This window comes from Entelurus aequoreus, linkage group LG20 (assembly GCF_033978785.1).
Source record: "Entelurus aequoreus isolate RoL-2023_Sb linkage group LG20, RoL_Eaeq_v1.1, whole genome shotgun sequence".
In the NCBI taxonomy this organism is placed as follows: Eukaryota; Metazoa; Chordata; class Actinopteri; order Syngnathiformes; family Syngnathidae; genus Entelurus; species Entelurus aequoreus.
In genome coordinates, this window is record NC_084750.1 from 12,496,664 (window position 1) to 12,519,163 (window position 22,500).

A 22,500-nucleotide genomic window follows, 5' to 3' on the forward strand; every position below is an offset into this window, starting at 1 on the left:
TATGAATTTATTTAAACAAGTGAAGACCAAGTCTTTAAAATATTTTCTTGGATTTTCAAATTCTATTTGAGTTTTGTCTCTCTTAGAATTAAAAATGTCGGGCAAAGCGAGACCAGCTTGCTAGTAAATAAATACAATTTAAAAAATAGAGGCAGCTCACTGGTAAGTGCTGCTATTTGAGCTATTTTTAGAACAGGCCAGCGGGCTACTCGTCTGGTCCTTACGGGCTACCTGGTGCCCGCGGGCACCACGTTGGTGACCCCTGATCTAGTTTATTAATACTATGAAGGATATTTTCTTGATGCTAACACATAGCACCAAAGACACTATAATGTGGTAATATGTGTCGAATAAAGCACTAAGCTTTTAGTTTTTGTTGTGAAAATGGACAAGGAAAATACGGTGGATTGGACCAACAATCCCAATATTTATTACTAGGACTTAATAACATGAGGTTAGTTTGTTTGTACAAGCAGGTGTTCATAGTTATATTTACCAAAGAACACAAACTAATGCAATCTGTTGTCTTTTCTTTACATTCCTTGTAGTTCTGCTCTTAAAGGCCTACTGAAAGCCACTACTAGCGACCACGCAGTCTGGTAGTTTATATATTAATGATGAAATCTTAACATTGCAACACATGCCAATACGGCCGGGTTAACTTATAAAGTGACATTTTAAACTTCCCAGGAAACTTCCGCTTGAAAACGTCGCGGTATGATGACGTATGCGCGTGACGTCACGAGGGCAAGGGAAGTGTTTGGACCCAATTCAAATACCTCTGTTTTCTTCGACAAAATTCCACAGTATTCTGGACATCTGTGTTGGTGAATCTTTTGCAATTTGTTTAATGGACAATGGAGACTGCAAATAAGAAAGTTGTAGGTGCGATCGGTGGAGCGGCGGACTACAGCAACACCAACACCAGGAGGTTGTGTTGTGTTTTGAGCATGATAGCAGACGCACTACAGTGAGTAAGCCCGCCGCCGCATCTAAGTTAGCTTCTGTTTTTTTAGCTTCGCCAAGCTGAATATTATTAATCGTGTATTTACATGTTCATGGTTTAATAGTATTTTTGATCTTCTGTCTATCCATCCAGTCAGGGATTTTTTTATTTAGTTTCTATCTGCATTTGAGACTGATGCTATCACGTTGGCTACGTTGCTAGGTTAGCTTCTATTTTTTTAGCTTCGCAAAGCTGAATATTATTAATCGTGTATTTACATGTTCATGGTTTAATAGTATTTTTGATCTTCTGTCTATCCATCCAGTCAGGGTTTTTTTAATTTAGTTTCTATCTGCATTTGAGACTGATGCTATCACGTTGGCTACGTAGCTAGGTTAGCTTCTATTTTTTTAGCTTCGAAAAGCTGAATATTATTAATCGTGTATTTACATGTTCATGGTTTAATAGTATTTTTGATCTTCTGTCTATCCATCCAGTCAAGGTTTTTTTTATTTAGTTTCTATCTGCATTTGAGACTGATGCTATCACGTTGGCTACGTTGCTAGGTTAGCTTCTATTTTTTTAGCTTCGAAAAGCTGAATATTATTAATCGTGTATTTACATGTTCATGGTTTAATAGTATTTTTGATCTTCTGTCTATCCATCCAGTCAGGTTTTTTTTAATTTAGTTTCTATCTGCATTTGAGACTGCTATGCTATCACGTTGGCTACGTTGCTAGGTTAGCTTCTATTTTTTTTAGCTTCGCAAAGCTGAATATTATTAATCGTGTATTTACATGTTCAGTCACTGTGAATGTCCATTTCGCGTTCTCGACTCTCATTTTCAAGAGGATATAGTATCCGAGGTGGTTTAAAATACAAATCTATGATCTACAATAGAAAAAGGAGAGTGTGGAATCCAATGAGCCAGCTTGTACCTAAGTTACGGTCAGAGCGAAAAAAGATACGTCCATCACTGCCTCTCAAGTCCTTCACTGTAACGTTCCTCATCTACGAATCTTTCATCCTCGCTCAAATTAATGGGGTAATCGTCACTTTCTCGGTCCGAATCTCTCTCGCTCCATTGTAAACAATGGGGAATTGTGAGGAATACTAGCTCCTGTGACGTCACGCTACTTCCGGTACAGGTAAGGCTTTTTTTTAATCAGCGAGCAAAAGTTGCGAACTTTATCGTCGATTTTCTCTACTAAATCCTTTCAGCAAAAATATGGCAATATCGCGAAATGATCAAGTATGACACATAGAATGGATCTGCTATTCCCGTTTAAATAAAAAAAAATCATTTCAGTAGGCCTTTAAACGCTACTAATATAGTAGAGGATAAACTCGATTGCATCACCGAAAGCTGTTCAAACAAACATTTTGCAAAGTGATCACCGCAGACACGATTGTATTGTCCAAGATGATGAAAGTGATATTTTTACGAGGCATTTCCTTCCACGCACTTTCGTTTTTTCCCCTGACTTGATTACCTTTTTATGAACGACTTGTTTCCAACTCGATGAAAGCTCTTTCCAATCTCTCTATTTGAACGATTAAAACACCCATGAACAGAACAGCAATACGGACGGCATAGTCTACCTTCATTAGGTCTTCAGGGAATTATGCAGTTTGTTGTTGTTATAGCCAGAACTGTGTGTTTATTTCCATACCTGACTAGAGATGTCCGATAATGGCTTTTTTGCCGATATCCGATATTGTCCAACTCTTACTGTAATAACCGATTCCGATATCAACCGATACAGATATATACAGTGGTGGAATTAACACATTATTATGCCTAATTTTGTTGTGATGCCCCGCTGGATGCATTAAACAATGTAACAAGGTTTTCCAAAATAAATCAACTCAAGTTATGGAAAAAAAATGCCAACATGGCACTGCCATATTTATTATTGAAGTCACAAAGCGCATTATTTTTTTTTAACATGCCTCAAAACAGCAGCTTGGAATTTGGGACATGCTCTCCCTGAGAGAGCATGAGGAGGTTGACGTGTGTGTGACGATTGCTGATATACGCCTAGTCTCTTACGTGAATGAGCTAAATAATATTATGTGATATTTTACGGTAATGTGTTAATAATTTCACACATACGTCTCCTCCTGACTTTGCATTCTTTTATACTGATAAAATTGAAGGCATCAGACGCACCATCAATATCTCAAGTAAAAAAGTTGGATCACCACCCCATTTAGGCAAAAGTAACACAGCAATGATGGCAAGCTTTAATGCCATAGACTCTAAAACTCTAGTGGAAACGGTGACAGCTCTAAAGTCATCCACCTGCTGCCTTGATGTTTTACCTACCAACTTCTTTAAGAATGTTTTTGACTGCCTATCAACAGACATCTTGCAAATAGTTAATAATTCTATTAAATCGGGCAATTTCCCGAAGGCTTTCAAAACTGCAGTCATTAAACCTCTTCTAAAAAAGCAGAGCCTAGATGCCTCTGTTATCAACAACTACAGACCAATTTCAAATCTACCATTCATAAGTAAAATAATTGAGAAAGTTGTCCTCCAACAACTAAATCACTTCTTGGCTTCTACTGGCTGCCACAACAACTTCCAGTCAGGATTTCGACCTCTTCATAGCACAGAGACGGCCCTTCTTAAAGTTATAAATGACATCCGTCTAAACACAGACTCTGGCAAAACTTCAGTATTAATGCTTTTGGACCTCAGTGCTGCATTTGACACTGTCGACCACTCAATACTTTTGGACAGGTTGGAAAACTGGGTGAGGATCTCAGGCACAGTTTTAAGCTGGTTCAAGTCATATCTACAAGATAGGAACTATTTTGTTTCCATTGGTGACTTTGTATCAGAACCAACCAACGTAACGTGTGGAGTCCCCCAAGGTTCAATCTTGGGGCCGACTTTATTTAACATCTATATGCTCCCACTAGGACAAATCATGCAAAATAATAACATTGACCATCATTGCTATGCCGATGACACCCAAATCTATGTAGCGCTATCACCAAATGACTATCGCCCCATAGATCTTCTGTGCCAGTGCATTGAGCAAGTCAAACACTGGATGTGCCAAAATTTCCTACAACTAAATGAAGATAAAACTGAGATAATTGTTTTTGGTGCTAAAAAAGAAAGGTTTAAAGTCATCCAACACCTTCAATCACTGTCCCTGAAAACCTCAAATAAAGCCAGAAATCTTGGGGTTATTTTAGATTCTGATTTACATTTCGACAGTCACATCAAATCAGTAACAAAATCGGCCTACTATCACCTCAAAAATGTAAAAAGACTTAGAGGGCTCATGTCAGCTCAAGACTTAGAAAAACTTGTACATGCCTTTATTACCAGTAGGCTAGACTATTGTAATGGTCTCCTTGCAGGTCTTCCCAAAAAAACTGTCAGGCAGCTACAGCTTGTTCAGAACGCTGCTGCTAGAGTTCTAACAAAGACCAAAAAATGTGAGCACATTACACCAATTCTTAAATCCTTACATTGGCTCCCTGTACATCAGAGAATAGATTTCAAAATCCTCCTGCTCACATATAAATCACTACATGGTCTAGGGCCCAAGTATATCACTGATATGCTCCCACTATATACGCCCTCTAGATCACTAAGATCTTCTGAGACCAATCTGTTAGCGGTTCCAAGAGTAAACTCAAATCAAGGGAGATCATCATTCAGTCACTATGCAACAAATAGCTGGAATAAACTTCCTGAAGATGTCAGACTCTCCCCAACTCTGACTACTTTTAAAACTAGACTGAAGACTTTTATGTTCACCTTAGCTTTCAGCTAAATCTTTTAATCTTTTAACTTTTAACGTCTGCACTGTTTTTATTTTTATTGTCTGCATTTTAATTTTGCTTTTATTTTCTTTCATTTCACTTTGTTGTCTGTGAAGCACTTTGAGTCTGCCTTGTGTATGAAAAGCGCTATACAAATAAAGTTGCCTTGCCTTGCCTTGCTCCAGAGTATAAGTCGCACCGCCGGCCAAACCATGAAAAAAACTGCGATTTGTAATCCAAAAAATACGGTACATTCCCTTTCATTGCCATGGCTGTTTGTATCACAAGGCCCTCTAGTGGACATACACATAATTACCTTTCTTTCCCAGTGATGGACTGTCAAACGCAGAGCTGCTTGAAAAGGTGGAGAAAGGTGGCTCGGCATCGCTGTCGGATTTGGACATGACTGCAACACAACAAACACAAGGCATGTTAGGTGTCAGTTTGAAGCCGCAGGAAAGCGATGCGGCAACTCCTCATTGTGCATTTATTTTTAAATGAAGAGTGTTTGCCATGTAAACATGCCCTGTTGAGCGGCATGGGGATGCGCCTTAATTGCATACATTTAACACAGTGGTTCTTAGCCTTGTTGGAGGTACCGAACCCCAGCAGTTTCATATGCGCATTCACCCAACCCTTCTTTAGTGAAAAATAAAATGTTTTTTTTTTCAAATTCAAGACAAAGTTATGTTTTTGGTAACACTTTAGTATGGGGAACATATTCTAAGTAACAAAGACTTAATTTAGAGTTATTTGGTTAGGGTTAGAGGGTTATAATAAGGCCATGCCGAATAAGGCATTAATAAGTACTTAATAATGACTAGTTAAGAGCCAATATGTTACTAATTTGCATGTTAATAAGCAACTAATTAATGGTGAATATGTTCCCCATACTAAAGTGTCACCATGTTTTTTACTGGTGCATAAAATGAACCGTGCATGAACATCACCTTGTTCAAAGAACAAAACCAACAGTGCATGAACTCACAACAAATGACACACCTGCAAATCAGTGTGACTTCTGCTGTTGTCGTATCTGTAATACGCCGATAGGGAGAAGTTTTTATTTACACGATGAGTCGGCTGTGTTTTGAACTCCTGAGCTCGACTCACCGAACCCCTAGGGTTCCATCAAACCCAGGTTAAGAACCACTGATTTAACACAATTGAATACATTTAACAAGACAAAAAGGAGACAAATATAGGAAGTGAAGATTCGCCGGGAAGGCTGGAGAGCCAATAACAACAGTTTCTTGTGCAGGCCAAGCAACATGAGAAAAGTGGTATATGGCACTCACAGTAACATTGAATTAATACAGTGTTTTTCAACCACAATAGGGTGCCGTGAGGTAAAGTCTGGTGTGCTGTGGGAGATGATCTAATTTCACCTATTTGGGTTACAAATATATTTTTTGCAAACCAGTAATTATAGTCTGCAAATGATGTGTTGTTGTTGAGTGTCGTTGCTGTCTAGAGCTCGGCAGAGTATATGTGTATCTATATATGTATACATAAACAGTATAAAGATATATATATACCGTAATTTCCGGACTATAAGCCGCTACTTTTTCCCCTCGTTCTGGTCCCTGCGGCTTATACAAGGGTGCGGCTTATATACGGCCTGTTCTTCTCCGACACCGACGAAGAGGATTTCGGTGGTTTTAGTACGCAGGAGGAAGACGATGACACAATGATTAAAGACTGACTTTTCATATACCGGTAGGCTGGTTATTTTGATAACGTACAGGCGAGCACTTTGTATTACTTTGCAACGTTGTATTATTTGTACTCTGCACGAATGCTGTTCGCCATGTCAAAGATGTGAAAGTTTGATTGAATGATTGAAAGATTTATTGTTAATAAATGGGACGCTTTGCGTTCCCAAACAGTCATCTCTGTCCCGACAATCCCTTCCGTGGTAGCAGGAACCCCTATATACTACGCTAATTACACATCAAAACCCTGCGGCTTATAGTCGGGTGCGGCTTATATATGGAGCAATCTGTATTTTCCCCTAAATTTAGCTGGTGCGGCTTATAGTCAGGTGCGGCTTATAGTCCGGAAATTACGGTGTGTAAATATATATATATATATATATATATATATATATATATATATATATATATATATATATATATATATATATATATATATATTAGGGGTGTGGGGAAAAATCGATTCGAATTCGAATCGCGATTCTCACGTTGTGCGATTCAGAATCGATTCTCATTTTTAAAAAATCGATTTTTTATTTTTATTTTTTATTTTATTTTTTAAAATTAATCAATCCAACAAAACAATACACAGCAATACCATAACAATGCAATCCAATTCCAAAACCAAACCCGAGCCAGCAACACTCAGAACTGCAATAAACAGAGCAACACAAACACGACACAGCCAAAAGTAGTGAAACAAAAATGAATATTATCAACAACAGTATCAATATTAGTTACAATTTCAACATAGCAGTGATTAAAAATCCCTCATTGACATTATCATTAGACATTTATAAAAAATAAAAAAAAAGAACAATAGTGTGACAGTGGCTTACACTTGCATCGCATCTCATAAGCTTGACAACACACTGTGTCCAATATTTTCACAAAGATAAAATAAGTCATATTTTTGGTTCATTTAATAGTTCAAACAAATGTACATTATTGCAATCAGTTGATAAAACATTGTCCTTTACAATTATAAAAGCTTTTTACAAAAATCTACTACTCTGCTTGCATGTCAGCAGACTGGGGTAGATCCTGCTGAAATCTATGTATTCCATGAATAGACAATCCTTTTGAATCGGGAAAAATTCCTTTTTGAATCGAGAATCGTGTTAAATTGAAAAAAAAATCGATTTTGAATCGAATCGTGGGACACCCAAAGATTCACAGCCCTAGTATATATATATATATATATATGTATACGTATATACATACATATATATACACATTATATATATATATATATATATATATGTATACGTATATATACATACATATATACATCTGTATATATATATATGTACGTATACAAAAATATATATAAATAAATATATATATGTATATGGGCAGCACGGTGGAGGAGGGGTTAGTGCATCTGCCTCACAATACAAAGGTCCTGAGTAGTCCTGAGTTCAATCCCGGGCTCGGGATCTTTCTGTGTGGAGTTTGCATGTTCTCCCCGTGACTGCGTGGGTTCCCTCCGGGTACTCCGGCTTCCTCCCACCTCCAAAGACATGCACCTGGGGATAAGTTGATTGGCAACACTAAATGGTCCCTAGTGTGTGAATGTGAGTGTAAGTGTTTTCTGTCTATCTGTGTTGGCCCTGTGATGAGGTGGCGACTTGTCCAGGGTGTACCCCGCCTTCCGCCCGAATGCAGCTGAGATAGGCTCCAGCGACCCCCCCACGACCCCAAAAAGGGACAAGCGGTAGAAAATGGATGGATGGATATGTATACATATATGTATATTTATATCTATTCCTGGCGCACTAATTGAAAGAGCGCACTATGGGAAAATGCACTTTTAGACAATATGATTTGCCTGATTAGCTAGAAGACACTGATAGTAACAAGGGTAGAAAATGGATTAGAAAAGACAGATTTAAAAAAAATAATAATTAAAATAAATATATTTTTAATTTATTTATTTTTTAAACTTGGGACTTGTCGCGTGCCGTAGTTTGGGGACCCCTGATCCAAGGGTTAAAGCACAACAAAAGGCAGAGACCCCTCGTATCTCCAAAATCTGCTAAGTTGAGGTACCTCTGAATATTCTTTTTGATGAATTGTAATACATGAATATTTGTAAAACGGAGTAAGTTAGAAAGTTTGCACTCACCACTGTCATTGCTGTCTTCAGAGAGGACACATTTAGAGGAGAAGGTGCTGCTTGTCTTCTTATTTTCCTCCGACTGAGACCTTGAAAACACGACATTTGTGATTACTCCATTTTTATCAAAAACATTAGTAAGGCCATGGAGAAGGAACATGTTTAAATATTGACCATAGGGATGCCACCATCAACATTTTTGACCTACACTCCCATCCTGATCTGATACTTTGACAATAATATATACAAGCTCAAATATCTTATAGCAAGTAACTCATGGGGCGGCGTGGCTCACATGGTAGAGCAGCCGATCAGAAACTTGAGGGTTCCTGGTTCAAATCCAGCTTCCGCCATCCTAGTCACTACCACTGTGTCCTTGGGCAAGACACTTCACCTAGCCTGCTCCCAGTGGCACCTACATTGAGCTAATGGCTTTCTCAATGTAAAGTGCTTTGAGTCACTCCAGAAAAATATAATTCACTTCACTAAACACAATAATTTTTATAAAGCCTGTATTATTAAATGTGACTTTGCTGCCATTGTTGCAAATCATTACATTTCTGGTATTGAATGCTGTATACAACTTTTTGAATAAAGTCAATCTCGATCAGTTAGAAAAGTCAAATGCGTGAAATTGTATGAACTGCATAAATGTCTTACTTTGTCTTCTGCTCGGGGGCAGTGTAAGAGTCTTTGTTGCAATCAGAATCCTCATTCTGGTCACTGTAGCTTTCCTTGGTTTCACACGCAGCCGACTCATCTTTCAACGCCCTTGCGGGAGAAAGGGCCACGTCATCGTTGTCGTCATCTCCATTTTCCTCGCCATCGTCTTCCTCCTCTGAGAAGTCAAACGTGTATTTTGGCTTGGATGCTAAAGGAAAGCAGAACATGGATCAAAGTCAATAATTATTGTTGCGATTTAGGAGTGGTGTGCATTGACTACCGTATTTTCCGCACCATAAGCCGCACCTAAAAAACAATTTTTTTCTCAAAAGCTGACAGTGCGGCTAATAACCCGGTGCGCCTTATATATGGATTAATATTAATATTTATTTTCATAAAGTTTAGGTCTCGCAACTACGGTAAACAGCCGCCATCTTTTTTCCCCGTAGAAGAGGAAGCGCTTCTTCTTCTACGGCACATATGTCAGAGTCAAGGCCCGCGGGCCATATCCGGCCCGCGAGAAGGTTTTTTACGGCCCTTGGGATGATCTTGATTTATTATTAGAACCGGCCCGCAGACCGCAGATCTTTTTTTTTTTTTTTTTTTTTTTTTTTTTTTTTTAGACCGCAGATCTTTTACACGCACCAAGCGGATGCCGGTCCAAGGTTCCGAAAGGGGGCGAGCGGCCCGCCGGGACGCGCCTGCCGGCCGAAGGGCTGCAGCCCGGCCGTCAGTCGCGGAGCCCGCCGTGCCACGCGCGCCAAGGGGGCGGGCCGAAACCCGGCCCCGAGGCCCTGAGACTTCTGCTTTGTTTCCCCAAACCGCGCGTCACCGCCGGGCCCGCACCACCGTCGGGCTGCAGCCCGAGCGTCGGTGGCGGAACCCGTCATGTGCCGCGCGCGCCAAGCGGAGCGGGGGGGTCAAGCGGGCCGAAACCCGCAGGCCACCCCCTCACCACGAGGCCCTGAGACTTCTGCGTTTGACCCCTACGCGCGGCCCGTCGGGACGCGCCCGCCGTCAAGCCACGAGGGCCAGCCGTCGGGTCGCGGAGCCCGCCGTGCCACGCGCGCCAAGGGGCGGGCCGAAACCAGCGGGGGGTTTCGGGCACCCAACTCGCCTCCCTCCCACGGAGGGAGGAGGGGGGTTTAATGTGAACATTACTGTGCAATCACATATTTAGAGTTTTTACTCAATTCAAGTTTAAAAGTTAAAGTTAAATATTTGTTTTCACTGCATGTTACTTCTCCTTAAACAAAGTGTTGTTTTTGATTTATAGATTTTTGCACTTTATTTTATTGTATTTCAATTTAATTATATTTTAAAAATATTTCAGTTGAGTGGATGATAGAAAATTGCTATTATTGTTTTTTTCTTTGAAGTAAATTTAGCCCACTTTTGCTAAAATAGAAAATATAGGCTACTGATGGTGCCTTGAATACCGGTTTCTTTCATTTAATGTTCATGTTATGGGGATTTTTATATAAAGGAAATTTGTCTTTTGTGTCTGTTGAAAATTAAAGATTACTGACAGAGCCATAAGAAAATATTGCTTTATTTATCTGATCATATTGGAATATATTTGTTAGGTTTTCAGTAGGTTCAATTAGGTTCACTAGACTATATGCGTCATTGAAAAATTTTTCAATGAACATTCGAACAGTCCGGCCCTCGGCTTGTAGCTAAATTTTTTATTTGGCCCTCCGTCCATTTGACTTTGACACCCCTGTTCTACGGTAAGCAACCGCCCCCATAGAAGAGGAAGCGCTTCTTCTTCTACGGTAAGCAACCGCCAAGGTGAGCACCCGCCCCCGTAGAAGAAGAAGCGCGCGGATATTACGTTTCATTTCATTTGTGTGTTTCTGTAAAGACCACAAAATGTCTCCTACTAAGAGACACGCGTACAAGGTTCCACTGACTTTTGATATTCCTGTGAACCGCACTGTGGATACAACGGGAACACGTACGGTGAATATTCGCACCACAGGGAATGAGAAGTCGTCCTTCACCGTGGTTCTAGCTTGCCATGCTAACGGCCAGAAACTTCCACCCACGGTGATATTCAAAAGGAAGACCTTGCCAAAAGAGAACTTTCCAGCCGGCGTCATCATAAAAGCTAACTCGAAGGGATGGATGGATGAAAAAAAAATGAGCGAAGAGACCGGGTGACTTTTTCTATCGCAGCTCCGTCCCTGTTGATCTATGACTGCATGCGCGTCCACATCACAGATGGTGTCAAAAACAAGTGAAGCACACCGAAGAATAAGAAGAATTCGAGGGATTTGTGGATGAGTAATAACTCCAGAAAGTGAGCTTTAAATGTTTATTTTATGTGTTGTGTGACACTAACGTATGAGCAACGTTGAGTTATTGATGTTGCAATTGCTCTGCACTATTTTGAGTGTTACTATTTTTGTGATTGCACATTTGCACATTACATTTTGGGAGTGAAGAGAGTTGTTAGAACGCTGGTTTGTAATACATTATTAAAGTTTGACTGACCTATCTGACTGTTTTTTTGACATTCCCTTTAGCGTAGCGTAGGTGCGGCTAATAACACGGGGCGGCTAATAGGTAAACAAAGTTTTGAAATATGCCATTCATTGAAGATGCGGCTTACAACACGGGGCGGCTTATGGTGCGGAAAATACGGTACATATTACCTGTCTAGATTATTAGGTTTGTGACAAGTGATGTCCGATAATATCGGACTGCCGATATTATCGGCCGATAAATGCTTTAAAATGTAATATCGGAAATTATCGGTTTCGGTTTCAAGATTATCGGTATCGGTTTCAAAAAGTAACATTTATGACGCTGTGTACACGGACGTAGGGACAAGTACAAAGTGCCAATAAACCTTAATGGCACTGCCTTTGCGTGCCGGCCCAGTCACTAAATATCTACGGCTTTATGCAACAGCCATACAGGTCACACTGAGGGTGGCCGTATAAACAAGTTTAACACTGTATATATATATATGCGCCACACTGTGAATCCATACCAAACAAGAATGACAAACACATTTTGGGAGAACACCGCACCGTAACACAACATAAACACAACAGAACAAATACCCAGAACTCCTTGCAGCACTAACTCTTCCGGGACGCTACAATATACACCCCCTGCTACCACCAAACCCCGCCTCCGCCCACCTCAACCCCACCTCCCCCCTCCCCCCCATCTACCGAATTCGGAGGTCTCAAGGTTGGCAAGTATGCTCTAGTATACTCTGGACTGAAGCTGTGTGCCTTCATTGTTTTTGTAGCTGTTGTTTTGAGGCATGTTTAAAAAAAATAAAGCACTTTGTGAAAGTCAAAGTATAGTATTTCCCATAGTTGTAATGGGTATCAGGATTATCTCAGGGAGAGCATGTCCCAAATTCCAAGCTGTTTTGAGGCATGGTAAAAAAAAATAATGCACTTTGTGACTTCAATAATAAATATGGCACTGCCATGTTGGCTCTTACTTTGGAAAACCTTGTTTTTGATTGATTGATTGATTGAAACTTGTATTAGTAGATTGCACAGTACAGTACATATTCCGTACAATTGACCACTAAATGGTAACGCCCCAATAAGTTTTTCAACTTGTTTAAGTCGGGGTCCACGTTAATCAATTCATGGTGAAGTTACATTGTTTAATGCATGTAGCGGGGCATTACAACAAAATTAGGCATAATAATGTGTTAATTCCACAACTGTATATATCGGTATCGGTTGATATCGGAATCTGTAATTAAGAGTTGGACAATATCGGAATATCGGCAAAAAAGTAATTATCGGACATCTCTAATTTTAACATTACCGTATTTTTCGGACTAAAAGTCACAGGTTTTTTTCGTAGTGCGACTTATACTCAGGAGCGACTTATGTGTGAAATGATTAACACATTAGCGTAAAATATCAAGTAATATTATTGATCTCATTCACGTAAGAGACTAGACGTATAAGATTTCATGGGATTTAGCGATTAGGAGTGACAGATTGTTTGGTAAACGTATAGCATGTTCTATATGTTATAGTTATTTGAATGACTCTTACCATAATATGTTACGTTAACATACCAGGCACCTTCTCAGTTGGTTATTTATGCCTCATATAACGTACACTTATTCACTATTCTTTAGACATTTTAAATTGCCTTTCAAATGTCTATTCTTGGTGTTGGGTTTTATCAAATAAATTTCACCAAAAAATGCGACTTATATATGTTTTTTTCCTACTTTATTATGCATTTTCGGCCGGTGCGACTTATACTCCGGAGCGACTTATACTCCGAAAAATACGGTACTTTTAAACAGTAGTCTACATCAACTACTACATCTATAACTAATAATACTCCATGACAATTGTTGTGATTTAGAAGTGGTGTGCATTGACTACCTATTACCTGTCTAGATTATTAGGGTTGTGACGTTATATTACATTTTAACATTACTTTTAAACAGTGGTCTACATCAACTCCTACTACTGATAGTACATGAATATTGTTGTGATTTAGAAGTGGTGTGCATTGATTACATAATACCTGTCTAGATTATTAGGGTTGTGATGTTATATTACATTTTAACATTACATTTAAACAGTGGTCTACGTCTACTACCACATCTGCAACTACTGATACTCCATGAATATTGTTGTGATTTAGAAGTGGTGTGCATTGATTATATCTTGCCTGTCTAGACATGTTGGTTGGTTGTCATTGTAGAAAAACTGTAGTGTTGTATTACTGTACGGGCTGAGGGCTAAGTGAAGGTTATTTTGGGAGTAGTATTGGATATCCTTCGCTTTTACCTAAAACTCCCCTCGGAGTCCAATAGAATATTATTTTAAAATATGTAAACATTTGTGACTGTATCTCAATGAATAATGTTGGTATTTTGAAAATATCCATCTATTAGGTACATATCAGGTACTTTATCTACAAAGAACCCACCACTCATGTATAGAGTGGTCCTACAGGTGCAACAAATGCATTGGAAAGACTCCACAAAGTCAATATAAAATGTGTCAAAACCATGTCCTATGTTTAATAAAAGCAGAGTGTTCAATGTAAAAGGACCCTTTAAAATACTTTTGTTGTCATCTGGCGGTAGGTAAAATAATCTAGTGAAATTAACTATCTCGGAGGTATAGCGGTAGAGCAAACGCTGACATTTCATTTCAGTCAATGTTCTTTATAGTTGAGTCCAAATTGTAAAGTGGCTGCTATGGTAACATTGGTAGAAGAACCCCAATGCACAGACAACTAAAAGAGGGTTAGTAACGTTAGAAGAATAAATCTGGATTCAAATCTGAGATGCCATTTTTTAAATCTCCCATTTTCCTCCCACAAATCATGGAAACAGCTGGAATCAAAGGTTTGTATAAAATATCACCTTTTAGTGGCCCTATTGAGATTCATAGGAGATATTTGACTGGGCAACCATACCTGATGCCCTCTGGGACTTGGTCTCCCGGGGAATGACAAGTGGACTGTTCTCCAGATCACTATCTGAGTTGGACTCAACATCCGACCATGGGTTTCTTTTTTTCACCTTCTTGACAGGAGTGCCTTTGGGTACCGGAGTTTTTCTTACTCTGGGTGCTCCTGTATTAACACACAAAGGAACAAAATGTAAACAACAAAAACAATGCACAATTTGATCCAGTGGATCATCACATAGCAAAACAGAGATTAAAATATGTCATTGAATTTAAAGGGACTGCCTGAAATTGCTTAAATGTTATTTGTTGAACAGTTACAGTTTGTCTAGCTTTCTGAGACTCTTATTTTGTCAGCGCGGGCAGGATGAAGCAGCGCTTTTATTGGGAAGACAGGAACTGTGCGGTCGGTCTTAGAGTTTTGACAGCAGGTTGAAATAAAATAATAATAATAGATTTTATTTGTAAAAAACACTTTACATTGAGCAAACAACCTCAAAGTGCTACAGTGTATTAAAAAAAAAAAAAAGATAATCAAAATAAAAACTAGAAACAGCCTAATAGCTAGAACTAGTGTGCATATATCTAAAAAAAGGCTTTTTTAAAAATAAGGGTTTTTAAGCCTTTTTTAAAAGCATCCACAGTCTGTGGTGCCCTCAGGTGGTCAGGGAGAGTGTTCCACAACCTTCCTGTCGGTCATTTTTTCTTAATAATGATCTGGCAGCAGCCAGCGTCATCTCACAAGACCCTCGGGTGACGTGAATGTCAATCAAGTGACCAAAGTGACACCTTGGTGAAGATTGATGATCGCTAATTTTAGGTCTATTTTTTTAAATGGCTGGCTAGCGATCGACTGACACACCCTCCACCATCGACCGGTAGCTCGCGATCGACGTGATGGACACCCTGCTCTAACTTTTAAAACATTTAATTAATTAATAGTAAATCTACTTCATGGAAATGTGTTTATTGCGGTCAGATCTGGAACCAATTGACGGCGATAAATGAAGGACCGCGTATCCTGTTCTCTCTAGCTCGACCCAACCATTAATTGTATTACTATTATCATCAATATTATGAGGAGCGTGGTTCTTGACCTGCTTAATGTGTGACGTGCCCTGAGATAACTTCTCTTGTCAGTAGGCACTATCTAAATAATCATTTTGTTCTGTTGATATAAAAACAACTTTTTGTAAAAAAATGGTCACTAATGTGATCATGTCAAAATATATTATAATGGACGCAACAAGTAAAGCAAGACTGACCAGGTTCTTTCTTCTCCTTCTTCACACGTGGAGTCTTTGGTTTGATTACAGGAGTTTCACCTGCTGCTGCATCTCCATCATCATCACCCTCCAACTTCAGAGCTGGGTCGGCGTCAACCTGAGAAGAAAACAGCTTGTTGGCTGTGTTTCTCTTAACCATTTTTACATTAAAAACATTTTATACACAAACATTTTATACTAAAAACAGTGTTTGTTTTTTTTAATTGACAGTTTTCAATTGAAAATGCTGTAAAAAAAACATTGTAATTTTAACATAATATCTATTGTCCTTTTTTACTGTGTACAATTTGATGGATAACTTGCTTTGAAACCATAAGTCAAGCAGATATTGAAGTATTTATTTTTATTTCAACAAATAAAAATGTGTGGAAACTATAGTAATAAATTATTTGTTGCAATATTGCATAATATTAACATTTAAAAAGGTATGCAATGTCATGCAGTGCATATACACTACCGTTCAAAAGTTTGGGGTCACCCAAACAATTTTGTGGAATAGCCTTCATTTCTAAGAACAAGAATAGACTGTCGAGTTTCAGATGAAAGTTCTCTTTTTCTGGCCATTTTGAGCGTTTAATTGACCCCACAAATGTGATGCTCCAGAAACTCAATCTGCTCAAAGGAAGGTCAGTTTTGTAGCTTCTGTAACGAGCTAAATTGTTTTCAGATGTGTGAACATGATTGCACAAGGGTTTTCTAATCATCAATTAATTAGCCTTCTGAGCCAATGAGCAAACACATTGTACCATTAGAACACTGGAGTGATAGTTGCTGGAAATGGGCCTCTATACACCTATGTAGATATTGCAGCAAAAAGCAGACATTTGCAGCTAGAATAGTCATTTACCACATTAGCAATGTATAGAGTGTATTTCTTTCAAGGTAAGACTAGTTTAAAGTTATCTTCATTGAAAAGTACAGTGCTTTTCCTTCAAAAATAAGGACATTTCAATGTGACCCCAAACTTTTGAACGGTAGTGTATATATTTTTTGGTCAAAATAGAAAGAACAAATACATTTAGTACGAAAAGATAATGTACTTCAATGATGAATATTTTCCTAGGTGCTCGCAGGCCATATACAATGATGTGACGGGCCAGATACGGCCCCCGGGCCTTGGGTTTGACACCTGTAATATAGTATACCCATTGTACTTTTATTCGAGGAACTAAAACCTATTTCCTACTTATTTTATTTACACGATAACATTTCATGATCATGTTTACAATTTATCATCTGATCTCTGTATCACGTGCGGAGAAGCCATCGCATAAATGAAATGACTTTGCTGATTAAATGTTACTGTGGAGAAATGTTACTGTGGAGGAGTGATTGCAACACTGCGTAATGACGTGCGTTACCTTTTTCTTTTTGGTCACTTTCTTGGTCGAGTCCGATTTGAGTGGCTGAGAAGGCGGATCCACCCTGCGGCCAAATGGTGATGGCATTGTCTCCTCCAGATTCAGCTTCTTGGCCTTGGGTTTCCCCACTTTGCCTTTGATTAGTTTGACAACTTTCCCCAAACTCTGCTCTTCCCGCTCTATTGCCTCAAATTTCTGAAGCAAAACAAATGAAATCCAGTAAAAATAGCTACAAAGTGTTTGCATTAGCCAGCATGTTGATTGTAAACACGTACATCTAACTCTTCAATGAACACTGCCAAATCCTCCTTCCACAGATCTTCTGAGGATTTCTTCTGGAGATTTTGCAGCTCCACTGTCTGCACACAAATACAATATTAACAGGTGAACATGAAAATGTCTCGTGTGATTCAAACTGGGTTCACGCTGGCAACCTGTGGTGCAATTACTCTGCAATTGTTCCTTTACTCAAGTGTGGCTGCACCAAACAAGAGCTCACTTTCAAATGGGCTGAGACCCACCTCTTCAATCTGTCTTGGTCCACTAGCAAGTGAACTCTTGTTTGGTCCACTTGAAAATAAACTCTTATTTGGTGCACACCAATGCTATAATGATGGCAGCTCTCTGTTATGGCTAGGGAGGTTTTCAGCCAAAGTTCTATGGAACAAGGCCTCGTTCATCTGCCCTCCATTGTGGTGAGGCCTTCTTGTATCCTTAGCAGAGAAACATCCCTGAAGTAGGATGTTCACGTCTGTCAGTAATAGGAGTTGCATCCAGGCCCCACAGTGTGCTGAAGATGATCTGGCCTAACCAACCACTGGAGGCCCGACAGCGTACTGACATAGTGATGCTGCTATTGGATTCATATTCAACATTTCTCTGGGTTAGGGTTCGCCTTTCCCTAACCCTTTAGAAAATACATGTCTTCTTGATACTGCAGGATGTCAATCATTACAGTCGTTAATCAACTCTCCACACATCATTTCATACAGGCTACCTTGGAATTCCGGGTTGCTCTTTCATCTTTCTCAAAATCTGTCCTACAACACCACAAAACGTTGCATGGAGCTTCAAAATGAGGGTGATTGACTGTTGCGTGTTGGAATTATTATTGTGCCAACTGTAGACTTTTTCCCACCAAGATTCTTACTGAAGACACAAGATGTGCTTTGACTTGGGGTCAAAAGTCTTGCTGGTTATTTGAGGATGGAATACTTATTCCACTCGTCAAAAACTAACATTTTGTCCCTAGATTTGTGTTGGTATTCCGTGTCTTACACGTACCAAACATGCCTGTGTAAGGAGGTAAACTAAGCAGGCATCAATGGTATGATAGCAATGCCAGTGCCAACCTGGATTATATATGTATATGTTCTTTACTTTGGTCCATACCAAGTACAAATGTGAACACAGCAGACAATAGAAATAATTATGATTCATCAAACCTTTTGGTCCCTTTGTTTCAGGAGCTCCTCAACCTTCTCTTTTGTCAAGCACCACAGAGACATGTTAAGGATGTAGTTAAAATTTGGGCCCGAAGAAGAACCAGAGTCCACCGAGCCGTCACTCTCATTTCCGTCATTGTCATCTTCTAGAGCCTGTGAGACAAAGCAAACATGTAACTAAGAATCTATCTGTACTCAGCAGGAACGCTTGTTGGTAATGTTAACAATCAGACCAACTTCAGTTTATCAACACAGAAGTGTTTCATTCTCCATTTCACAGTATATAACAAAGGATTTTAGCAACCATTGTATCATATCTTCTCCCAGGACAAGACAATATACATTGAACCTGGATCCACAGTGCATCTGCAAAGTATTCACAGTGCTTCACTTTTTCCACATTTTGTCATTCAGCTTTATTCCATAATGGAATAAATTAACTTTGTCCGCAAAATTCTACACACACCCAACCTTATGACAATGTGAAGGAGTTGGTGTTTTTTACATTTTTGAAAAAAAAAAAAAAGAAGGAAACAATGACATGAGTACTTGAGTATTTACAGCCTTTGTTCAATACTTTATTGATGCACCTTTGGCAGCAATTCAAGTCTTTTTGAATACGATGCCACAAGCATGGGACACCTATCTTTGGGCAGTTCCGTCCATTCCTCTTTGCAGCACCTCTCAAGCTCTATCAGGTTGGAAGGGTGTGCAGCCATTTTCAGATGTTTCCAGAGATGTTTAATTGGATTCAAGTCTGGGCTCTGGCGGGGCCACTCAAGGACATTTACAGAGTTGTCCTGAAGCCATTCCTTTGATATCTTGGCTTAGGGTAGTTAAAAGATGAAACGTCGCCCCAGAGCGCTCTGGGGCAGGTTTTCATTCAGGATGTTTCTGTGCATTGCTGCATTCATCTTTCCCTCTATCCTGACTAGTATCCCAGTTCCTGCCGCTGAAAACCATCCCCACAGCATGATGCTGCCACCACCATGCTTCACTGTAGGGATGGTGATTACCTGGTGATGAGCGGTGCCTCCAAACATGACGCCTGGCATTCACGCCAAAGAGTTCAATCTTTGTCTCGTCAGACCAGAAAATGTTGTCCCTCATGGTCTGAGAGTCCTTCAGTTGCGTTTTGGCAAACTTTTACGAAGGAATGGCTTCCGTCTGGCCACTCCACCATACAGGCCTGATTGGTGGAAGGCTGCGGAGATGGTTGTCCTTCTGGAAGGTTCTCCTCTCTCCACAGAGGAATGATGTAGCTCTGACAAGGTGACAATTGAGTTCTAGGTCACCTGCCTGACTAAAGCTCTTCTCCCCCAATTGCTCAGCTCATACGGCCGGCCGGCCAGCTCTAGGGAAAGTCCTGGTGGTTCCAAAATTCTTCCATGATGGATGATGGAAGCCACTGTGCTCTTTGGGACCTTCAAGGCAGCAGATATTTTTCTGTACCCTTCCTCATATGTGTGCCTTGAGACAATCCTGTTTTGAGAGGTCTGCAGAGAATTCCTTCGACTTCCTTCTTGGTTAGTTCCCTGCCATGCACTGTCAAGTGTGGGATCTAATATACAGACAGGTGCCTTTCATCATCATGTCCAGCCAACTGAATCTACCACACATGTACCCCAATTAAGCTGTAAGAACATCCCAAGGATGATCAGTTGAAATAGGATGCACCGGAGCTCACTTTTGAGATTCATGGCAAAGGTTGTGAATACTTATGTGCATTTGATTTCTTAGTTTTTGTTTTCTTTTTAATTTGCATGTTTAAATATGCCAGTATTTTATAGAGCAGGGGTCACCAACGTGGTGCCCGCGGGCACCAGGTAGCCCGTAAGGACCAGATGAGTAGCCCGCTGGCCTGTTCTGAAAATAGCTCAAATAGCAGCACTTACCAGTGAGCTGCCTGTATTTTTTAAATTCTATTTATTTACTAGCAAGCTGGTCTCGCTTTGCTCGACATTTTTAATTCTAAGAGAGACAAAACTCAAATAGAATTTGAAAATCCAAGAAAATATTTTAAAGACTTGGTCTTCACTTGTTTAAATAAATTCTTTTTTTTTTTTTTACTTTCCTTCATATAACTTTCAGAAAGACAATTTTAGCGAAAAAAATACAACCTTAAAATGATTTTAGGATTTTTAAACACATATACCTTTTTACCTTTTAAATTCCTTCCTCTTCTTTCCTGACAATTTAAATCAATGTTCAAGTAAATTTTTTTTTTTTATTGTAAAGAATAATAAATACATTTTAATTTAATTTTTCATTTTAGTTTCTGTTTTTTCGGCGAAGAATATTTGTGAAATATTTCTTCAAACTTATTATGATTAAAATTCAAAAAAATTATTCTGGCAAATCTATAAAATATGTAGAATCAAATTGAAATCTTATTTGAAAGTCTTTTGAATTTCTTTTAAAATTTTTGTTCTGGAAAATCTAGAAGAAATAATGATTTGTCTTTGTTAGAAATATAGCTTGGTCCAATTTGTTATATATTCTAACAAAGTGTAAATTGGATTTTAACCTATTTAAAACATGTCATCAAAATTCTAAAATTAATCCTAATCAGGAAAATTTACTAATGATGTTCCATAAATTCTTTTTTAATTTTTTCAAAAAGATTTGAATTAGCTAGTTTTTCTCTTCTTTTTTTCGGTTGAATTTTGAATTTTAAAGAGTCGAAATTGAAAATAAACTATGTTTCAAAATTTAATTGTAATTTTTTTCTTGTTTTCTCCTCTTTTAAACCGTTCAATTAAGTGTAAATATCATTAATTATTAATAATAACATAGAGTTAAAGGTAAATTGAGCAAATTGGCTATTTCTGGCAATTTATTTAAGTGTGTATCAAACTGGTAGCCCTTCGCATTAATCAGTACCCAAGAAGTAGCTCTTGGTTTCAAAAAGGTTGGTGACCCCTGTTATAGAGTATATACCCAATGCAGCTATATCATCTACAAAATACAGCTATATCATCTAATCTGAGAAGAGAATCAGGTCTAAAACTGTTCCATTGACAGTTCATATCAGTCGAATCTATTACAACGTCAAGTCATCTCATCACAATGTACTTTATGTATCAAAACTGCATGAATATACCAGCACGTATACCTTCTCTTGAGCTTTGTTCCAGGCAGCTACAGGGTCCGACTCAAAGCCTTTTTGGACCAACATGCGTATCAGTTCACGCTTGGATTTGTTCTCTGTTGGGACAAAAAGTGTTCAAAACCACACCACATATAAATAGGAATATAGTTGAGCTGGTATCGTCAACCCCCTACCTACCAATGGAAATTTTCCCTTCGATTTTCTCCAGCACAAAACGTGCCTGGTTGGACAGTTTGGCCGCCTCAGCTCCGAGGCTACCAACTAACCAGTCCTTCCGTAGTTTGTAGTAGTGCAGGCGAAGTTCAAAGAAGTCTCTTAGAATGTCTTGGACGGAATCATATCGCTTAAGGCAACCCATATGGTCGAATAGTACCTGAGAAAAATATGCAAACACTCTGTAATGCACAGCATGACAGCGCAGTGTGATGTTTCTTCTACCATTGAATTGCATGTGAGGCTAGACTGAAGCTTGAAGACTTTGTGGAGACCGGCTGCCTCAGCCTGGGCCAGTTTCTCCTCAGACATGCGAACCACAAATTTAACTGTGGAATCTGTGTGGTACTCCTTGTAATCGTTGATGAGCGCTGGTGTTTTGTCGGTGCCCTGCAGCATGGGCTCCAACACTGACTCCTTGTAAG

General features: G+C 39.2%; 1 protein-coding gene across 1 annotated transcript in view; it reads right to left on the minus strand.

Moving 5' to 3' along the window:
* Positions 1–22,500, minus strand: part of top2b (DNA topoisomerase II beta) — a 74,793-nt gene that overhangs the window by 3,945 nt on the left and 48,348 nt on the right. Inside the window, exons 23-33 of the mRNA XM_062029387.1 lie at positions 22,301–22,500; positions 22,040–22,235; positions 21,866–21,957; positions 18,751–18,903; positions 17,581–17,664; positions 17,306–17,500; positions 15,924–16,041; positions 14,666–14,824; positions 9,230–9,440; positions 8,579–8,658; positions 5,052–5,141 (exon numbers count right to left, since the gene is read on the minus strand). The exon at positions 22,301–22,500 is cut by the window's right edge and continues 1 nt beyond it. Coding sequence (XP_061885371.1) covers positions 5,052–5,141; positions 8,579–8,658; positions 9,230–9,440; positions 14,666–14,824; positions 15,924–16,041; positions 17,306–17,500; positions 17,581–17,664; positions 18,751–18,903; positions 21,866–21,957; positions 22,040–22,235; positions 22,301–22,500 — 1,578 coding nt within the window. The remainder of the gene's footprint in view (positions 1–5,051; positions 5,142–8,578; positions 8,659–9,229; positions 9,441–14,665; positions 14,825–15,923; positions 16,042–17,305; positions 17,501–17,580; positions 17,665–18,750; positions 18,904–21,865; positions 21,958–22,039; positions 22,236–22,300) is intronic.